The 20,587-nt window shown below is 44.5% G+C and overlaps 1 protein-coding gene across 3 annotated transcripts in view; it reads left to right on the forward strand.

Annotated features, from left to right (window-relative positions):
- LOC120518640 overlaps positions 1–20,587 on the forward strand; it is a 36,437-nt gene that overhangs the window by 1,783 nt on the left and 14,067 nt on the right. For 2 of the 3 annotated variants that reach the window (XM_039741524.1, XM_039741525.1), the window contains exons 2-5: positions 3,162–3,188; positions 8,101–8,406; positions 8,922–9,254; positions 14,289–14,351. In XM_039741524.1, the coding sequence (XP_039597458.1) occupies positions 3,162–3,188; positions 8,101–8,406; positions 8,922–9,254; positions 14,289–14,351 (729 nt within the window). The remainder of the gene's footprint in view (positions 1–3,161; positions 3,189–8,100; positions 8,407–8,921; positions 9,255–14,288; positions 14,352–20,587) is intronic. The other variant, XM_039741526.1, reaches the window with a different exon arrangement.

Below are 20,587 nucleotides of genomic sequence, written 5' to 3' on the forward strand. Positions count from 1 at the left end.
CCCCACCTCCAGGCCTGGCTGCAGAGGGGGGCCCCAATGACCCGCGTCCGGGCGAGGGAAAACGCCGTCCAAATTTTTTATTCATCATAGAAGGTCTGTTGAACTGCTCTTTGTCTCATCCCTCACCTAGGACCAGTTTGCCTTGGGTGACCCTACCAGGGGCGTAAAGCCCCGGACAACAGAGCTCCTAGGATCATTGGGACACACAAAACCCTCCACCGGGAGGATCTCTGAGTAGAGCCGCTGCTCCTCTGCATCGAGAGGAGTCAGATGAGGTGGCTCGGGCATCTGATCAGGATGCCTTCTAGACGCCTCTCTGGTGAGGTGTTCCGGGCATGTCCAACCGGGAGGAGGCCCCGGGGAAGACCCAGGACACGCTGGAGGGACTATGTCTCCCGGCAGGCCTGGGAACGCCTTGGGATTCTCCCGGAAGAGCTAGAAGTAGTGGCCAGAGAGAGGGAAGTCTGGGCCTCTCTGCTTAAGCTGCTGCCCCCGCGACCCGACTTTGGATAAGTGGAAGAAGATGGATGGATGGATGTTAAAATGTTTGCCTGTATATTGGTGCGTAGTTAATGGCAGGTTCTGTTATAACCCCTGCAAGCTGACTTGTAAATGAAATATTCTGATTATTTCTCATCCTTCTGGCTGGAGACGAGTGCAGCTGGTGAGGTGTGGGAGGCAAAGAGGTTCAAATTGAGCTCAGCGCACTCTAGTGAGGCCTGTGGACGTTTGTCATAGCAGAACTTTAACAAGAGAGCTAAGATTGTAATGCCGCCTTTTCCCTTTTTTTTTCTTTTACTCTGTGTGTGTGTAATAACGTTATTCTGAATTTTGGTGATTTGTCAGTCAGTCATTGTCCAACCCGCTGTATCCTAACACAGGGTCACGGGGGTCTGTAGGAGCCAAACACGGGGCGCAAGGCAGGAACAAATCCCGGGTAGGACACCCACCCACCGCAGGACACACACACACTCACTAGGGACAATTTAGGAACACCAATGCAGCTAACCTGCATGTCTTTGGACTGTGGGAGGAAACCCACTCAGTCAATCAGAGGGTCTCACTTTCTTGAGGATGGTCAAACCCACATCGACATGGCGAATGCCTTCATCACAGCTGACGGACGGATGATGCTGTCCGCTGTTGCCACACGTTTTTGATATCAGCTATGGATCCACACGTGACATGGTGAGCTTGGGGGTGCAGTTAAGTTTGCACATGATGGGCACCCAAACAGCTTACTGGTGTGCACAGGTGAATTTCAACAGGTGGCGCTACCCCTCTGCTCAAAGAAATCTCACTACGGCGGGCAGCTCACCGATGGCGCAGTCCCTCAGCGGAGTGTCCGTGCTGATCTGACCCTCGACTTAGAGTAACGGCACAGCGCTGCTCTGCTCCGTCTTCTGTTTGCTTAAACGGACGTTAGAATAATAAATACTCATAAATAAAAAATTTAATGACAAACAAAAAACGCAGGTCAGCTCAACATCACTGAGTTTCAATCAATCAGTCCAAGCATTTTTGAGATTTTAGTTTTTCTATTGTTGCTTGGCATGTTCTTTGTCAGTGGATACCTTCTGCCACAGATGGGCACTGCTGCCCATCCTCTGCTTTTTACTGTAAGTCAACGGGAAATTGTGTTTTTGCTGATAAATGGGTGAGTCACTCAGCCATCATTACATTATATACTGCATATATTTATATTTAGATTCTTAAAAATCAAATTTATTTACTTATGATTATCTCATTGCTCCCTTGGTAACTTGGTCAGGACACAATAGCTTCAAAATATCATCCCTGTCTCAGAGCACAGAGGAAGTAGACAGGAAAGGACTCTTTATTCTTAGTAGGCTTCCGTTCCTTTAATGTTGGAAGTGACATCCTTCACATCTTCTACTCTGCGCTGTGGTGTGCTGGGCTGGTGACATCACTTCAAGAGAGGCCCACCGAACCAACAAGCTCATTAGAAAGGAGGCCCTCTGGACCCCCTGGAGGTCGTAGCAAAGGCGAGAATGAAACAAAACTGAGTGCCATTATGAACAATGCTGCACATCCTCTCTGTGACACAACAACACTGAAGACTTACAGACAACAAATCATTCAGGGGGAGTGTGTCACGAAACACTACCGGGGGGCTCCTTTATAGCAATGGCAATACACCTGCATGGCGCCTCACTGGGACTGTGACAGCCAAGCCAGAGCTTTTTCTTCCTCTTTGATTGTCTTAAGTTTAAGTCATTCTGGTGTGAGTTCAGACCATAATGTGTGTGTTTTATTAATTAACTAATTAATTAATTTATTTATCGAGCATCAGTAAAAAGCCAAATTTACTCCCAGGGGACAAATAAAGTTCTATCTATTATATAGTGCCTTTCATATCTATCTATCTATCTATCTATCTATCTATCTATCTATCTATCTATCTATTATATAGTGCCTTTCTATCTATCTATCTATCTATCTATCTATCTATCTATCTATCTATCTATCTATCTATCTATCTATTATATAGTGCCTTTCATATCTATCTATCTATCTATCTATCTATCTATCTATCTATCTATCTATTATATAGTGCCTTTCATATCTATCTATCTATCTATCTATCTATCTATCTATCTATCTATCTATCTATCTATCTATCTATTATATAGTGCCTTTCTATCTATCTATCTATCTATCTATCTATCTATCAGGTCGCCATTAAATCGACTCCCGAGTGTTTTATTTTTTATTATTTTATTATTTATTATTTTATTTATGTGGGTAGACGTGGACTATCGGTTTTAATTGGCGGAGTAAAAGCAGAAGCCAAGAAGGAGGTGAGGATGACAGCAAAGGACAACAGAAAAGTTGAAGTTCAAGGCTAAAAAATCTGAGGCTGCAGGTGTAGGTGAAAGCAAACAAAGTGAAAGTCAAGGACACGAGTAACGTGAAGACATGACGCTGGCAGCCTGAGGGTCCGCAGAATAGGGGGTGCCAGCTTAAACACTTAAACTGAAAATGGCCACCGTGTCACGCAGGCAGAGTGACAAAAGCTGTGGTGGACAACGAGGTGAGAGGCGCTGTGTGTGTCGGGCCTCTCTGACTTTCTCAAAGGGTTGGTGTCACCAAGCAGAGAAAGAATTTTAATGACTGCCATCTTCTTGTTTTCTTTACAGGCCATGTGAGGACTTCTGCTACGCAGGGTGAGTTCCCCTCGACTGGGCCGCGAGATTGGAGGTGGTGAGGCTTATAATGTCACGGGGTGTAAGGGGGACTGACATCAAATGAACTGAGTTAAGGTTCTTTTACTGTTGTGTATTTGTAATGTCTGCCATTGTTATCAATTGTATGTAAAATGTCATTTAAGGGTAAGTTAAGGTTGAGCGGGGCATTTTAAAAGAAAGAAACTGTTTTGTGACAAGTAAGCGGATGCTCAAAGTGAACAGCTGTGTTTCTTTCGATTTTACTTCCCCTTCCCCTCAGCGTCTTTCCCACCAGGTGGGCTGCGGCCGACCCCAGATCAAACCCCATCCGCCGTCCTCACCACACTAAGGGTCGATTCCCAGGGACAGCAGCACAGGTGGGCCACGGCCGATCCTGGACAACCTCCCCAAACCAAAGACACACTGACGATGGAGCTCAATTCACCAAGGACTAAAAACCTCGACAATCACGCTGGCCTTTGTTCTGCTGCCTGTTTGGTTTTCGTGGTTTCATTTGTCCTGTTCTCAAATTTAAAGTGGCAGAGTAGTTTGCTTAGATGTCACGCAATCTCCAGGACCAGGGTTCAATTCTCACTCGGATTACATTGTGCGTTGCATGTTCTCCCTGTGCCTTTGTCTTTTCTATGTGTAGCTAATCTTCCTCATACATCCTAAACTTTTCGTCACATGGTGATCAATCCTTCTTCAGGAACTGCAGCTCATCAGGGTCAATGACATCGGTCTGGTCTTTCAGTTTTCAGTGTTTGTGTTCCTCAGCCTCATTCCACTTTCCTTGCCCTGAGACGACATGATTATAAAATGCGTTGACGATCCTTAGAGCAGAAACAAAGAAGAGAAAAATCACAAAATAATCCTGGATAGATAGATAGACAGAATGATATAAAGGCATTATATAATAGATAGATAGATAGATATAAAGGCATTATATAATAGATAGATAGATAGATAGATAGACGTGAAAGGCACTATATAATAGATAGATAGATAGATAGACGTGAAAGGCACTATATAATAGATAGATAGATAGATAGATAGATGTGAAAGGCTGCTCCTCTGTCTGGAGATGATCCTGTTCAGTGGATGCAGTGGATTCTCCATGATTGGCAGGAGTCTGCTCAGTGCCCATCGAGCGCGAGTGACCAGCACTGTTTTCCTACTAACCCCACAGCAAGCCCAGAGCAGGCTGCTAACTATAATAAAATTATTATTGGAAACAAACACGTGGCTTTCTCATGCACTGCCCCGAATATTCTGTTTTAACGCCCATTAGGATGGAGCCGTCTGAACCAAAAAATCCGCTCTGTACCTTGACGTGTGTGTAATCGATTGCATTACATACGATGCTGGAAATGGTTCCCGTTTTCTGCCAGACAAACTTCGATGTGGCGCCCTGTTTCCTGAATATATCGGCAAGCATCTCAGGGGGAATAGCAGGAATTTCACGTTGGATGTTTTCCTTCAAATCTTCCACAGTTGTGAGGCTTGTTCCCGATAGACTAGCGTTTCTCAACCTTTACGTATTTGCGACCTGAGTTTTCATAACAGTTTTAATCGCCCCCCCTAACGTTTTTTTGAAACACTAATAAAATGTATTCCTATATTTTTTGCTGCCGATACACCACTACAAGTTATATTATACCTACTTAACTTTTATCGACATTTATCTAACTCTATGTTTATTTTTCTAGTATCAGAATGTAGTTTAAGTTACTGTAATTAGTTTTGGTTTCAATAGATGTATTTTTCATATTTTCGATTCTTGTTTTCTTTTTTTCACATCTTCACACCCCCTTTTTTGTTACTTCGGGGTGCACCCCACTGGTTAAGAACCGCTGCGATAGACTTTTCCTTTCAGCAGACCCCAAAGGAAGAAGTCTGGTGGTGTCAGATCTGGCGACTGTGGTAGCAAAAGCCCCTTTGAAATGACCCTGTTGCTGAAGGACGACTGAATTTCTGCCATGTTCCTTTCCGATATGTGACACGTTGCTCCATCTTGCTGGAAGTCACCTTCCGTTAACTCACGATCATCCAGTTGATTCTGACATCGCTTAAATGAATTGGTGACCCGATAGGTTTGCACCATGAAGACGCGCTGCTCAATACTGTACACCACCATCCTGATGAGAAGTCGAATGACCGAGTGAAGGGGTACGGGCAGTAGGCACCCAGATGTTGCAAAGGTCGCAACGGCTGTCTGGTGCCAACCTCATTGCTCTGATGCAGGGGCATCCCGGCTTGTTTGAAGCTCCATATGCTGAGGAGCACATTGCCCATTGTTTCCTTCAGATTGCTGGATAATAATTAATTCATCATGCGCCCAATATGCTTATTCCCAGGTGGCACTCTGTCTTAGTATGTGGATTGGTCTGATGAGGTCTGGCACAGCCACTGGATGGATGAATGGATGGAGAAAGACAGAGCTTGGCCCTTCTGCGTGGTCGGAGCACAGACTTTGACCCGCTCTCTTTTTAGACTATTTGGTGCTAATTCTGCAGCTCCCTTGATGAACCTCGTAGTGCAGAGCTGACTTTTCTGGTTCATTGCAGTTCTGCTTCAGCACCCATTCCAGCCAATGCTTTCCCCAATGGAAGGGAGTGGTGGAGTGTAAAAAAAATGAATTTCTAGCATGAGGGTAAATTAAAAAGTAAAGGCAATTTGAGAATTACATGGTAAGCACAAAGAATAGAAGCTGACGTAATACAACACATTGGCAATGTATTATGGGTAATTTTGAACATTCACAGCACAGGAGGAAGGTCTAGTCTGGAGGGTGGGTTTAAAAGAGCAGTTTATGCACCCGTTTGTCCAAGTTGTGCCAAAATAGGACAGGAGAAACCAAGGAAGGTGGGCCAGTATAATGACATTCTCTTCCATCTTCTGTCTTCCTCATCAGCGTCACCAAAGAAGATGATCTCAAGTCCCTGGTACTCCATGCAGAGGCTATGCTGGAGAAAAGACAACAAAATAAGACAGCGTGCCACCTGGTAGCATGTCACCCAAGTCGTAGTCATATGAGTGTATCAACACTCATTTCTATTCTGCTTCCTTCCATTTTGGGCATGTTATCTATAACAGTGTTTCTCAACCTTCTTGGTGTTGTGACCCACCAATGGTCAGTGTGGTATGGGGGGGACATACTGTAGAGCGGGGGAACACTTTTATTGAATCGAGCATGAACATCAGAGCGTGGGGTTAGGGCTCTGCCTTTGTGCATCCATCATGATCATCAGGGAGTGAATAGCAGAGCACTGGGTCAATTGTGATCGTCGGAGGAGAGAACCAGTGATAATGTGCGACCCACTTCACGACCCACTGCAACTCATTACCATTATAAACAATGGCAACTTGTGACCCGCCAGTGGTTAAGAAATGCTAATCTATCACAGATAAATAGATTGCATAGTACAAGTAGATTGGTGCAAAGCCTTACGCCCGCCCCCCCCAGTTCAAGTCCATTCATCTTGGCCACCTGCCTTCCCACAGGCCAGTCCTGCTTTAGAATTTCAGCTGTGGCCACCAGTATGCAGACGTCTTATCTGACAAATGGATTGACTTAAACATTACTAAATTAAAATAAAAGTATAACAACAGCCTACAAAATATTTATCACCATATACTGTATACTAGATATTACCAATTTTTCCCCTCCACTACTTTTAGCCAACTCCTGGCCTGTCACACACACACATGACCCATTGGTGTTGACCTTCCATCTTTATCTCTCACTGTCCACACGTTTGATGGTGTCAAAGCTTCAGCAGCTGATTAAGTCAGATGACCTGCTGTTGGACTAAATAAAGTGACCACTCGGCACAGATTTGAATTTAACTGCCAAACTGTTCAATATCTGCTACATTACACTTGTGACACGATTCACCTTCTCCTCCCTGCATTCCTTCCTCCCTTTAGTTCCTCATGAACGAGTGTCATCTCTGTTTGTTTTTAATCCCACATTTTTTTTTCTTCTGGACGTTTGTCCACATGTCTTTGCACACACAGCCCGTTGGTCACAAGTTTCAGTGCATGAGCCTCTGAGGTCCATAGATATTTGAACCCTGGCTCCTTAATGTGCAGATCTGCTGCAGTCAAGACTCATGCAAGCTCCGCCCTCACAATCTGATTTGTGACTCTCCCTGTCAGTCAATTGATTTGCATGGAGAGCTGCATGTTGAGATTCTGTGTTGGCCGTCTGATAGGAGAACCCAAAGTGGAGGAGAATGAAAGGGATGAAGCCAGAGGGAGAAGTTTGTGGGGTACTGGACTGAGGGGAATGTGGACAGTTGGAGAATGAAGATGAAGAAGAGTGGAGTCATATATAAAAGTAGAACTCCAGGGTCCAGGGGTCCGGGGCTCACTGTTTAAGTGCAGTTTGCACGCTGCCTGAGGACTCCAGTCCTCTCTCTCACGTCCCTAAGATGTGTGTTTGGTTGACAGTTCTTAATTGTTCTGGTGGGTACGAGTGGCCTCCATGATAGACTGGGGCTCCATCCAAGGTTGGCTCCTGCCTTGCATCTGATGCTTCTGGGAAGGACTCTGGTTAACCCGCGGCTGTTAAATTAGCAGGTTTGGAAAATTAAAGGATTTAAAAAGTTGGGGATGTGAGACAGAAATGAACAACTGAAGAACAGGCTGCAAGGTGACGAGACCCTCACTCCACTGCAGCTCCAATGAAACCATTAGAGTAGACGCACTGGGTGAGTCTTGTGCTATGCCAGCCACTGATGTTGAGGCCAGTGTTGGGCATCTTGTCTTTTTGGGGTGACATATTGTGGCATTTAGGGCTTTTGTCTGTCACTAATGTCTCTGCTTGAAGTAGCGCCTGACAAACTGAGGTGGTCAGCCAATCAGAGGCAGAGCTTTGAGATAACGCGGCCTACTGTCTGTCCTACAGGCTCACTGGAGAAGCCGCACCTCAGTTTGGACGTGAAGTCCCTGCTAACAGGTGGAAGGCTCACTGCTCACTGTCCAACAAACGTCACTCCTGGTGGAGTAACCTGCAGCCTGTATGTAGGAAACACCTCTGTGACCTCAGAGACGACGACTGGAGACACGTGTGACTTTGAGGTGTCCAGGAGTCAACTGGACGGAGACCCGGTCACCTTCAAGACAGTACAGCTGAGCTGTGATTATCAGCCCAACGGAGGCACAGGGGATCAACGCTCACCACGCAGTGACCCCAAAGAGCTGCTGCTATTAGGTAAGAAATGTCACAGTAGTTACATAAAACTGCAAAGTGGTGAGGTGGTCATTCAGACATGATGAGCCCCTCAGTGCCCCCTTTAGTGTCCACAAAGCCATTGTCCTTGGAAAAGTGGAAAACAGCAGATAAATTTCGTATTGTGCCCCTTGAGTCCTGGCACCAGTGCTGCCCCCTCTTCTCTGCTGTGAATGTCAGCATTGAAATGAGGTGAGGGCAGGTAGATAAGAACAACGTCCTCAAAGGTGTGGACGGGTCAGAAAGTTCAGCTGTGGACCTTGAGGGCACCAGGGTTCAATATGAGGCCCAGGTTACCAGAGGCCAATCTGAATTCATCAAAGCAGTAGAGTGCTGTGTCACTAAGTGACCTGAGGAGCACATCAAGTGTCACCAGTGGCCACTGCTTTCTGCTGATGTGAGAGGGCAACTGGCCTGATCAGCTGAGAGGCTGTCCCGTGCCGGCTCAGACTGGACTCCATTAACACAGCACTCTTGACTTCTCTCTAATTCTTTAGCTCCATTACAGAAGGCCACCCTACAGGTGACACCGACATCCATCACTCTGGAGGAGAAGATTCAGATTTCCTGTGAAGTGAATAAAAACCACACTGGAGTGAAGTGCCAGCTGTATGACAATGAGACCAAACTGGAGGACGGGCAGTGCAGGTGGACAATGACAGGGAGGCAGCTGATGAATGGGACTGGGCCTGGAATGGTGCTGCTGACCTGCGACTACACGCTGGACGTGTGGCAGAAACAACCGGATATTAAAGATCAATTTGACACACGCAGCAACAGAGTGACAGTGACTGTGACAGACCCTGGGCCGAGTCAGACCACACAGACAGGTATGTAAATCTATGGAAACATTCACAGTGATTCACCGAGGCAGAGTGTACCCCCATGGTGGGCATGACACAGAGAAGAAGATACAAGTCCAGTGCCTCCTCAGTTCATGCAGGTGACTCGTGAAGCACATGACATTCATTTATCAATGCCCTTATTTCACTTTAGGGTTATGGGTACCTGAGGGGCCTGGCGACAGGCGTGACGACAGAGCCATCCATCCATTTTGTAACCCACTTAGAGGAGCAGTCACTCTTAGTGGTACTCCTGAATGGGGAGCCAGCCTAACGGCCAGTTTAGTGTCACCAGGTACCCTAACGCTTACATCTTGAGGATGTTGTTGAGAAACCCGCATGGACGGTGGGGGCTTGGTGGGGTGGAGGGGGCAACACGCAAACTCCACACAGGCTGGGATTCAAAAGTAGAACCCTGGAGGTGTCTGTGAGCCAGCAACGTCAAAGCATTGGCACCGCTGTAAAGATTTATCAAGTGGATGCCAGTTGGTTGAAACGTTGCTTTTCAGTATTGGGGTCAAAGCCTCCATTGCGATTTTTATGTTGCTGCGGAAGTCTCTTCAAGTGTTACCTTGGCTGGTGTTCATTTGGTGTAACAATTTGAACTGAACTTAAATTTACTGCAAAATAACAGAACACAATCGGGCAACACCTTTAATACACCTCAGGGTTATTAGGGGCAGTTCTTGAATGGGCAGCGCTGGGCATGAAGCAGGAAATCACTGATACGTGCTCACGCCACTTTAGAATGGCCATTCAGTCTTTTAGAATGAAGGAAGTGAACAGAAAAACCTGAAGGAAACCCACACGGACACGGGGAGGACATGCGGACCCCATAAATGATGAGGCACACCGGGTATGACTGAATTCAGATGGGCACCATTTGTACCTATCATGGTTGATGGGCTGTGATGGTCTGGCATCCTGCCCAGGGTTTGTTCCTGCCTTGCACCCTTTGCTAGCTGGGATTGGCTCCATCACCCCAAAGGTCTCCCCCCCCCCCAACTTCACTGTTCAGGACTCAGTGGGCTGGAAAATGACTGGAAAAAAATAATGGATGGGGTCTGAGTGCTCCACAGAACTATGTGTTCAATTGTTTTTTCATTTTCAGGTGTTTCAAACTTTTAGCGTTGCTTTTACTGAACTTCCTGCATATTTTACTTGTTGCAAGAGGTGTAGCTTTGGCTTATTCCTTATTTCGGAAGCCACTGTGTTGATTGGAATAGTGCCACATATGATGCCTGGCACCTGTGCCATGTGGGGTTATCACCCTGAGGGTATTTAAGATGGCAGTGCACTTCTCCCAGCATCACCCGAGACTTTGGATTCAATAACAAAAAAATCTTAATTATGCAGTTTGGGTTGTGAATGTGTGAAGAAACGCCTCACGATGTGATGTTTTAAAAGCACTTTGCTCCATTAATTGTTTGCAGGCACCGACCTTATAATAAAGGAAAAAAGGGCACTTGTTCACTTGCCTGTTTGTTCCCCGGATGCGCACGTGAAGCGGACGCGTATCGTCGGGCTTGGGGTGGTCGGGGTGGCGGATGTTTCCACTCGACATGCACTCGCGGGTGGAGACGCGTGACTGCTACCCATCGCGCTTATTCCCGGTGTTCTTCCGGTGCGAGCGCGGTGTTTGGGAGTTGTGGTGCGGCCCAGTAAGTAACTGATGTATGACGGACAGCGGGGTGGGGCTGCGGAGTGTTAGCAGTGTAGGCGGCACAATCGGCAGAAATAACGTTTAGGATTGTCACGTGACCACAGGAGGGGGGGTTGGAGGGGGTGAAGAGAGAGAGAGAGAGAGAGTGAGTGTGTGTGTGTGTGTGTGTGTGTGTGTGTTACAGCTGGGTCAGGTGATGGATGACCCGGGATAAAAGCCAAGCGAGCCAAGCGGTTCAGTTCAGACCAGAAAAAGGGTCAATCCGCGAAGAGTTAAGGCTGCCGCAGGGTGATTTGCAGGCACGGGGATAGACCGGTATTCCGATTTGCCAGGCCAAGCCAGCTTTCATTTCTTTACACCTTTCCTGATGAAGGGGTCCGAAAGCTTGCATATTGTAATCTTTTTAGTTAGCCAATAAAAGGGGTCATTTTGCTTGACTTCTCATTGCATCCATAATGGCTAACACGGTACAACACCCTGGTACTCCTTTCTTTAGGGAGTGAGAAAGCAGGCTAAGCATTGTCTTTACTTAATGGCTGATTCTTTGGAACTCGTTAAAAATGGACGGATATTTTTTTTTTGTTTGGAAGATTTTTTTAAAGGTGCATGCTGAGTAGTGAATATTATTTATTTTTTATTATCAACATTTTTTTCTGTTTTGTTTTTTCACATTTTTTTAACGTTTTCACTATGGAACATTTCATTTTTAGTACATTTGCATTTTTACTTGTTATATCAGCAGTGTCTGACTCTTGGTCCTGATACTTCATGCCCCCCAGTTCCTGCTAGAGCCTAAGTTGGGGGGCACTGGGGTATGACAGACTGGTATGTCAGACTTACAGGTTTTCTGGTTGCTTTCATTTTTTTTTGGATTTGACCCCTGCCAGTTTTTTGACAGCCAGTTTGCCTTGGCATCTGTTTTTTTCTTCTCTTCTTTCTTCTTTTATCTTTTCCTCTGCCAGGGGTTCTAAGCAGCAGCGTGGCATGGTTTGCCCACCTTTTGCAGCAGATAAAGTCATTCATACTAGTAATGCAACGTGTAGCTGATGATTTTCTTTGTTATACTTAGAATTATGTGATTTCAAGCTGTGTGTTAAAAACCCCATGGTAGTTGGAGGTCCTGTGGTGGGCTGGCACCCTGCTCGGGGCTTGTTTCCTGCCTTGCGCCCTGTGTTGGCTGGGATTGGCTCTAGCAGACCCCTGTAGTTAGGATATAGCAGGCTGGATAATGGATGGATGGGTGGATAGTTGGAGGTCTTTATTAATGCACATTCATAGTTGAACACTTAAATCTTACCTCTGGTTCTATGGAATATAAAACACAGTAAATCAGCTCTGGAGAATGCTGTTAGGGTCTTTGTATCTTTAGTAGACAAACGGCATCTCACAAGGATACACTCTTGTAACAAAAGCTGCACCACCTTGTACTTGTGACCTTCAAGCAGAGTGTCCACATTTCGTGACAAGTCCACACTTCGACGTTGTGCTCCACTCACAGCCTTTCCTCCTGTTACATGCTGACTAATCTCATGCCAAAGGCCTCCCAGCGTATTCCTGCTGGCTTCTGGGAGTTGGGGTCCTCTCAGTAAACTCGGTCACAGGTTCACTGCAGTGATGGACTTGTCCCCATTGTGACAGATTGGGGGCACCACTGAGCCCCAAACCCTGGACACAACCAACACAAATTCAGTCACAGGTTTAAAACAGAAGATTTTATTATACAAATATGACACTAACGCTTTTTGAAAAGGTTCCTCAAACACAATTACCATCAAATTATTCTTCTCTTCTCTTGTTGTCCAATCCCTCCAGTAAGTCTTTCTTTCTTTCTTTCTTTCTTTCTTTCTTACACTCAGGAGTACTTCCGGTGGCATTGCATAGCCCAATGGAAGACTTCCAGGTCAAGTGGAAGTCCTAAAAAGCCGGGATCGGGTGCTGAATCCCTGCAGCACCCCCTGACAGCACCCATAGGACCCAGCAGGGCTGACTCATGGCACTACAACTCCCATCATGCCCTGCAGGTGTATATATGATTATTGAGGTCCTGGAATGCTGACATCTAGCAGATGGGGGATAAAATGTTCCAAAGTAGGAGCCGTCCCCCACTGCTCCTTTGTTTGAGACCCTTACCTGGACGGGATACCAGATAATTATACATGGCACTTATACCATACAGAGAGGACCGTATGGTGTACTGCACTAAAGAGCCTCTATGGCACTGTTCAAGGAATGGATGTAGAGGGGGTGCACTCCTACAAGTACATGGGGGTCCACATCAATGACAGGTGGGACTGGTCTTGTAACACAGAGGAACTCTAGTAGAGAGGGCAGAGCAGACACTTTTTCCCTGAGGAGACTGCATTCCTTTAATGTGGAAAGTGACATCCTTCATGTCTTCTACAACTCTGTGATGGCCAGTGGGATTTTCTACACTTTGGTGTGCTGGGCTGGTAACATCACTGAGGACTTTCAGTGAACAAATCATTCAGACGTGTGTGGAGAAACGTGACGGGGGCTCCATTACACTAACAACAATACATCTGTATAGCGCCTCACATGGACTGGGACTGGAAGTCAAACCTTTACTATCCAGACCAAAACTTATCTATCTATCTATCTATCTATCTATCTATCTATCTATCTATCTATCTATCTATCTATCTATCTATCTATCTATCTATCTATTATATAGTGTCTTTCACATCTATCTATCTATCTATCTATCTATCTATCTATCTATCTATCTATCTATCTATCTATCTATCTATCTATAGTGCCTTTCATTTCTATCTGTCTATCTAACGAGCCACATAATAATTTGAGTCCTGCATGAATATCTCTTTGGGCAGCATGGGTGGCACTGCCATTTCACTGACCTGGCGTCCTGATTGCTGTCTATGTGGATTACTTGATGTTTCTTGCGTGTTCTCCTCATGTCTGTGTTTATATCTGTCTATCTATCTAATTCTTAAAATCACAGTTAACTTTATCCCACAAACTTCATTTCACTTATACTTTGCTTCACTAATTTTAAAATGTTTCTACCATTCCCTGTATCTAATTTAGCACGTTTAATCCTAACGCCCAATATCATCCTTCTTGCTTCTTTTCCAGAGTGTTGGTTCTGTAGATAAAGCACAATGTGCCTTTTTGATATTTAACCAAAGCATTAGCTGAAGAGCAATAAATGACGCAGATAGACAAGTTTTTCTCCCGCCTGATTGCTGACTCGTAGGTTTGATCAGATTTGTCCTTTTGGAGGATACGTTTCTTTCTTTTCTTTTTGCTCTGAGGCCAGCTGTGATTCAAAGTCCTTTCTTTTATATAGTGCCTTACATGATTAACTTCTTTTCTTTTAGATTTTACTTCTGCTGGAACTTCAACGGGAAATGAACCACAAGATCAGGAGTCAAACAAAACAAGTATGTGGTGCAGCACGTTGGCCACTAGGGGTCCACACTGCCCCGCAGCTCGCTGCTGTGTCTGCTAACATGAGGGCTTTGGCGACTGCAGATTGCTTAGAGTGATGTGCATCTATCAAATAATCCATCCATTCATTTGCTGCTCCTTTGTCTCTATTGAAGGATAACAGACAGCTAAAGCCCACTCATGGCAGAAACAAACCCTACGTCAGTCCATTGTCCAGACTAATTTAGCATTGCCTATTAACCCAACACATTGCTGAGATGGGCGATTAAAGTGTATCACCTGGACAAAAGCTACACAGACACAGGGAGAACATGCAGACTGTAGACAGACCGAGCCAGGGGTCTCCCCCAACACTATAAGAGGGCTGCAGGTGGCTGTGCTGGGCTGTGTAGGGAAGTCGGAGGTGAGCAATGTGTTTTTAGACTCATATTGTTCACCACCCCTAACCACCATTGGATTTGTGGGGTTTCAGTTTGTTAAAACAGTGTAATGCCAAATACTGTCCCCCCAATCCCAGTCAGTTTAGGGCCTGCCACCTCAGAACCCCCGGAGGCTGACGTTTTATTGTCGTCCGCCAGCACTTTCTATGCAGACATTTTCTGTTCTCCCTGTGTTCTGGGCTTTCTCCATGTAATCTGCTTTCTTTCCCACATCCACAGAGCTTGCTGATTTGCAGGGTGGCACAGTGGTTGGTGCCACTACCTCACATGCTTAGGGACCAGGGGCTTCAGTCATGGTAGGGTCATGATTGCCACTTTACGCTCTTTATTACGTAGACCTTAACAAATTCCCGCCGATCCCATCCTCTTACCACACCGTCCTCCAGTGCTGCTTTTCTTTTACGTCTGTAATAGAGAACCAGAACAGGGAGGAGAGAAAAAGTTACACGTGTATTCATAATGTGTTAAAGATAATATGGGCAAAAATATAAAACAAAGGACATTTGTGACTGTTGGCAGAATAATACCACCTGATACCACCTAGGCTACTGGGCAGGCTTTGTCTTACGTTAGTCTCTGGTCTCGCCCAGTCTCACAGGGTCAGGCGTGATTCCCGAATGAAAACACACATCTGTGGGCAACTCGCTAAAAAGTCTGTCCTGCACAGCCAGGCTCCACCCACAGGATTTCGTCCTAAAGACCCCGCCCTCAATTTTCCACCAGTCAGTGCATTTTAAACAGCCGGGGGGAGGAGTTTGCAGTGAGAGGACGAAAGAAATGAACGGCTGAACAACAAACATGATACTGAGAAAGAAAAAAAAAATAAGTCGGGGGGTCAATGTCCGGGTGGCATTTAAATCGTCCATATGACCCCCTGGTCGTTCACAACCAAGATGGGCTCAGTGGGCAAGTGGCAGACATTATTTTTTTTTTTTAATATTTTTATTTTTTATTACTTTTATTACAATCCATACAAAGCAATCAAGTTTTTACAAAAAGAAGAATTGGTTAAGAACAGATCGATCCCCACCCTGAGAGAGAGAGCAAGCCAAACGGTGTAAAATTTAAGGCTTGTAAAATACCTAAATTAATAAATTCTCTGTGCTTTATAAACTTATTTTAAAATATTACTGATTAGATCCTGCCATGTTTTGAAAAAGTCTGTACAGATCCTCTAACTGAGTATTTGATTTTTCCAATTTCAAATAATATAACACATCAGTTTCCCACTGACTTAAAAGAGGAGAGTTTGGGTTCTTCCAGTTTATCAGAATAAGTCTGTGTGCCAACAGTGTAGTGAATGCAATCACAATTTGTTTGTCTTTCTCCACTTTAAGCCCTCTGGAAGAACCCCAAACACAGCTGTTAATGGGTTAGGAGGGATTGTGAGTCCAAGGCTGTCTGAGAGGTAATTAAAAATTTTTGTCCAGAATAATGTTAATTTGGTGCAGGCCCAGAACATGTGACCCAGTGAGGCTGGGCTTGGTTGCAACGCTCGCAGGTTGGATCATGCCCTGGAAACATTTTGGAGAGTTTTAGTCGAGACAGATGTGCTCGATATATAATTCTGAGTTGTATAATTGTATGCTTTGCATATGGAGCTCGAGTGAATTCTCTGCATTGCTCCTTTCCACTCCTTTCTGATATATTAATTGAGAGATCCTTTTCCCAGTGTCCTCTTGGATCTTTGAAAGGAAGGGATTGTAAAATGATTTTATATATTGTAGAGATGGAGTCTAATCCTTGAAATTGAGCAATATTTTTCCAGCGTGGATGAGGGTGCAAGATGAGGAAAATCTGGAAGGTTCTGTTTAACAAAGTTCCTGATTTGAAGATAGTGAAAGAAATGTGTAGCTGGAATGTTAAATTTGGAATGTAATTGTTCATAGGATGCAAAGACGTTGTCTATATAAAGATCTCTAAGCAAGTTAATTCCAAATTTTTCCAGATATTAAAACTGCATATGTTTGTGAAGGTTGAAAGAGGTGGTTCTCTTGCAGGGTGCCACAGATAGAAGCTTCTCCGTCTTAAAATGCTTTCTACATTGGTTCCAGATTCTAAGTGAGTGGAGCACAATTGGGTTATTAGTGTATTGCCGATAACGTGTGTTTATTGGAGCACAGAGCAAGGAATACAAAGAAGTACTGCAGGATTTTACTTCTATTGCGGTCCATGCCTGTGTATGTTCTTCTATTTGTGTCCAGGTTCTTATCGCCTGTATATTTGCTGCCCAGTAATAAAACTGGAAGTTAGGTAGAGCCATGCCGCCTTCTGCCTTTTGTCTTTGTAGGGTCGCTTTTGATGCGTGGATGTTTTGAATTCCAAATAAATGAGGTTATTGTTGAATCTAATTGCTTAAAGAATGATTTATTAATGTATATTGGATGTTTTGAAATAAAAAGGAGCTTAGGAAGAATATTCATCTTAACAGTGTTAATTCTTCCAGCTAGTGTGAGATGAAGGGTTGACCATCTATGCAAGTCTTGTTTAATTTTTTCCATGCAGACGATAAATTTTGTTGATAAAGAGCTTTATGTTTACTTGTGATGTTTACCCCGAGGTATTTAAACTGTTCTGCAATGATAAAAGGTAGGGTGTCTAATCTAATATTATATGCTTGAGAATTCACTGGAAAGAGTACACTTTTATTCAGATTAATTCTGAGACCAGAGATCTTTTGAAATTCTGTGAGTGCTGCTAAGACTGCAGGCACAGAATTTCTGGGTCCCATATATACAGTACCATGTCATCTGCATATAATGAGATTTTCTGTTGCAGTCCTTCTCTGCTAATCCCCTTTATCTGATCAGTATTTCGACAATGTATTGCCAGTGGTTCAATGGCAATGCAAACAGCAGCGTGACAAGGGCATCCTTGTCTGTGCCACGCTCTAGTTTAAAGTAGTCTGAGCAAATGTTATTGATGCAAACTGAAGCTTCTGGGTTAGTATACAGTAATTTAATCCATGCACAAATGTTCGGGCCAAACCCAAACTTCTCCAAAATAGTAAAAAGGTATTTCCATTCAATCATGTCGAATGCTTTTTCTGCATCCAATGATAATAATATTTCTGGGGTGTTTGATTTAGTTGGTGAGTATATTACATTAAACAGGCGTCAAGATTTGAAGATAAGTGTCGGCCCCTAATAAATCCAGTTTGGTCTTGTGATATTACGAGGGGAGCACTTTCTCCATCCTTCTAGCTATGATTTTAGAGAGTATTTTAACGTCGTTATTCAGAAGTGAAATTGGTCTGTATGATGCACATTGTAATAAGTCCTTATTTTGTTTTGGAAAGACAGTGATTAGTGCTTGGCGAAAGGTTTGTGGAAGAGATTGGTTATCTCTGGCTTCTGTAAATGTTGCTAATAGGAGGGGAGCTAGCTGAGCGGAGAATTTCTTGTAAAACTCTGCAGGGTAGCCATCAGGGCCTGCTGCTTTTCCACCTTGGAGTGACTTTATAGCATCTAGTAATTCTGATAACGCCAGAGGTTTATCAAGTTCCTCCACACTAAAAGCGTCATTTGTGGTATCTGTAATGTATCCAGAAATGCATTAGATTGTATATTGTCTTCTTTAAACTCAGTAGTATATAGGGATTTATAGTAGTCTCTGAAAGTGTGCTTTATATTTTTGTGTTCGTTGATTTTATCTCCGTTCGTGTTAGTGATTACCGAGATTGCGCTATGCGCACTTCTTGCTTGTGAATTTGTTGAGCTAAAAGCTTATTAGCCTTCTCTCCATGTGCATAGTAATGATGTCTGGATTTGTAAATTAGTTGTTCAGTTTCTTTAGTTGTCAAGAGGTTTAATTCTGAATGTAGAGCCTGCCTCCTCCTATGTAGAGTCTCGCTTGGTAGTCTGGCGTGTTTTTCATCTATTTTAGTAATTTCGCTTTTTATCTCTGCTACTTTCTTCGCTTCGGATTTATTTCTGTGGGAAAGATATGAGATAATCTGTCCTTAAGAGTTTCCCAGAGTATTCCTGCAGAGATCTCGGGGGATGTATTTGTCTCTAGAAAGAATTTGATTTGTTTGGATATAAATTCAGTACAATTCTCGTCAGCTAATAGAGTGGCAGACATTAAACAGGGTCATTTTCTTGAAAGGCACAATAAGGGAACAAAGTTTATTGTACCAAAAACAAAGGGGCAGGTCAGTAAATAATGAAACTGATCGAACAGTTCAAAGGAATAAAATGGGGCAAATTTAGGAAAATTTGAGATGAAGAGTCTTCTTCTTCTGTTTTATGGCAGAATAAAGTGTCTTCCTTGAAACAAGTCTCTTTTTAAAGCAGGCTGTCCATGGTAGGTGAGCACACACACCGTTAAATTGAAACTTCACCGACACCCCTAACGCACATTACTAGGACGGCTAGGGTGAATGAAGATGCAGGACAAAGTCTTGGGGTGCCAACCAAGCAACATCCCATCTGAATGGAACAAAAAAATGCAGAAAATGAAACAAAAATTAGGAGTCTTCTTAACGGCCATTGTTGTCCTCCCTGGAACATCTAACGAGCGTCTTCGGCTCATTTCAGCACTGAAGCTGGTTGTTTCTCTACATACACTGGTTTTGCTCCCACATCTGGTAACTTGTCATTGGCTCCATGTGTGTCCAGCGTCTGTCCTGCCTGGATAGCCTTAACACCCCACCCCTCTAATCCCCCCAAAAATTCCAGGTTGAGAACATGAGCAGGTCCGACTGATAGGGTTGAGCCATTAACTACACGGGTGGACAGCCTGTGCTGACACCTCAAGAGGCCATCGGTCTTAGCCTGCAGCCCCTTGGGTGCACATTCAGTAGCCGTGGTCAGCTCTTTGGACAGACCCCTCTAACCAGGTGGACAAAAGCCTCAACTCACTTCTTCAGGTCAGCCAGCCCCCTCGTTCGCTTTCCAGGTGAAGTCCGTGAGCAGCAGACAGTTTCATGGAGGAGGTGAAGGAAGAGGTGGACTACAACCTGCTGCCACCTCCTTGATCTGTCCAACCACTGCAGAGCGCTTCTTTGTGACAGGGACAGAAAGAGGAAAAGGCTCATAGATTGAGAAGGATATCTAGAAATAGAATGTGACCTGCACAATTCGTGACTGACTCACTTCTGCTCTCTGAAGAGAAGAAAAAAAAGAAAAGAGGAAGGAAAGAAGAACATCCGAATTTAGTCTTCTCCTAAATAAGCTCTGGCCCAGCCCTTCTTTATATAGTTTTCTGTTCTCTAGTAATAAGAGTGGCGGCACAGTGGTAACACTACTGGCTCGGAACAAGCAGATCAGGGTACACAGCTCTGTGTGGGGCCCACATGTTCTCACCATGTCCACAGTCCATAGACACGCAGGGTAGGTGGACTGGCATTGTTAAAAGTACCCATGGGGGTGTGTGGATGTGCAATAGACTGCCGTCTTGCCCCATGATTGTTCCTGTCTTGCTCCCAGTGCATGCTGGGATAAGCTTCAGCTTCCCTGTGACCTTGCCCTCAATAAGGAATAATAAGGAAAGATGGATAATAATATTGCTTTCTGGGCACCAGTGAATCTGCTGGCTCGGGCATCACCCACCCAAAATGGCTGTGCTAAAGATACAAAGAGAAAGCATTTTCACTGTGAATATAGTGCCTTGACTGGAATTCCCTACTCTGGAATTTTAAGTTCTTGAGACTTGTGTCACTTACGCCCCAGTAGTGTCCACCTGAGATAGACAGATAGATAGATAGAAGTGAAAGGTACTATATAACAGACAGATAGATAGCAGCTCATGCTGCATGCACCAGATAAAGTGACTGCTGGGTGTACTTG

This window comes from Polypterus senegalus, chromosome 18 (assembly GCF_016835505.1).
Source record: "Polypterus senegalus isolate Bchr_013 chromosome 18, ASM1683550v1, whole genome shotgun sequence".
Lineage (NCBI taxonomy): Eukaryota > Metazoa > Chordata > Cladistia > Polypteriformes > Polypteridae > Polypterus > Polypterus senegalus.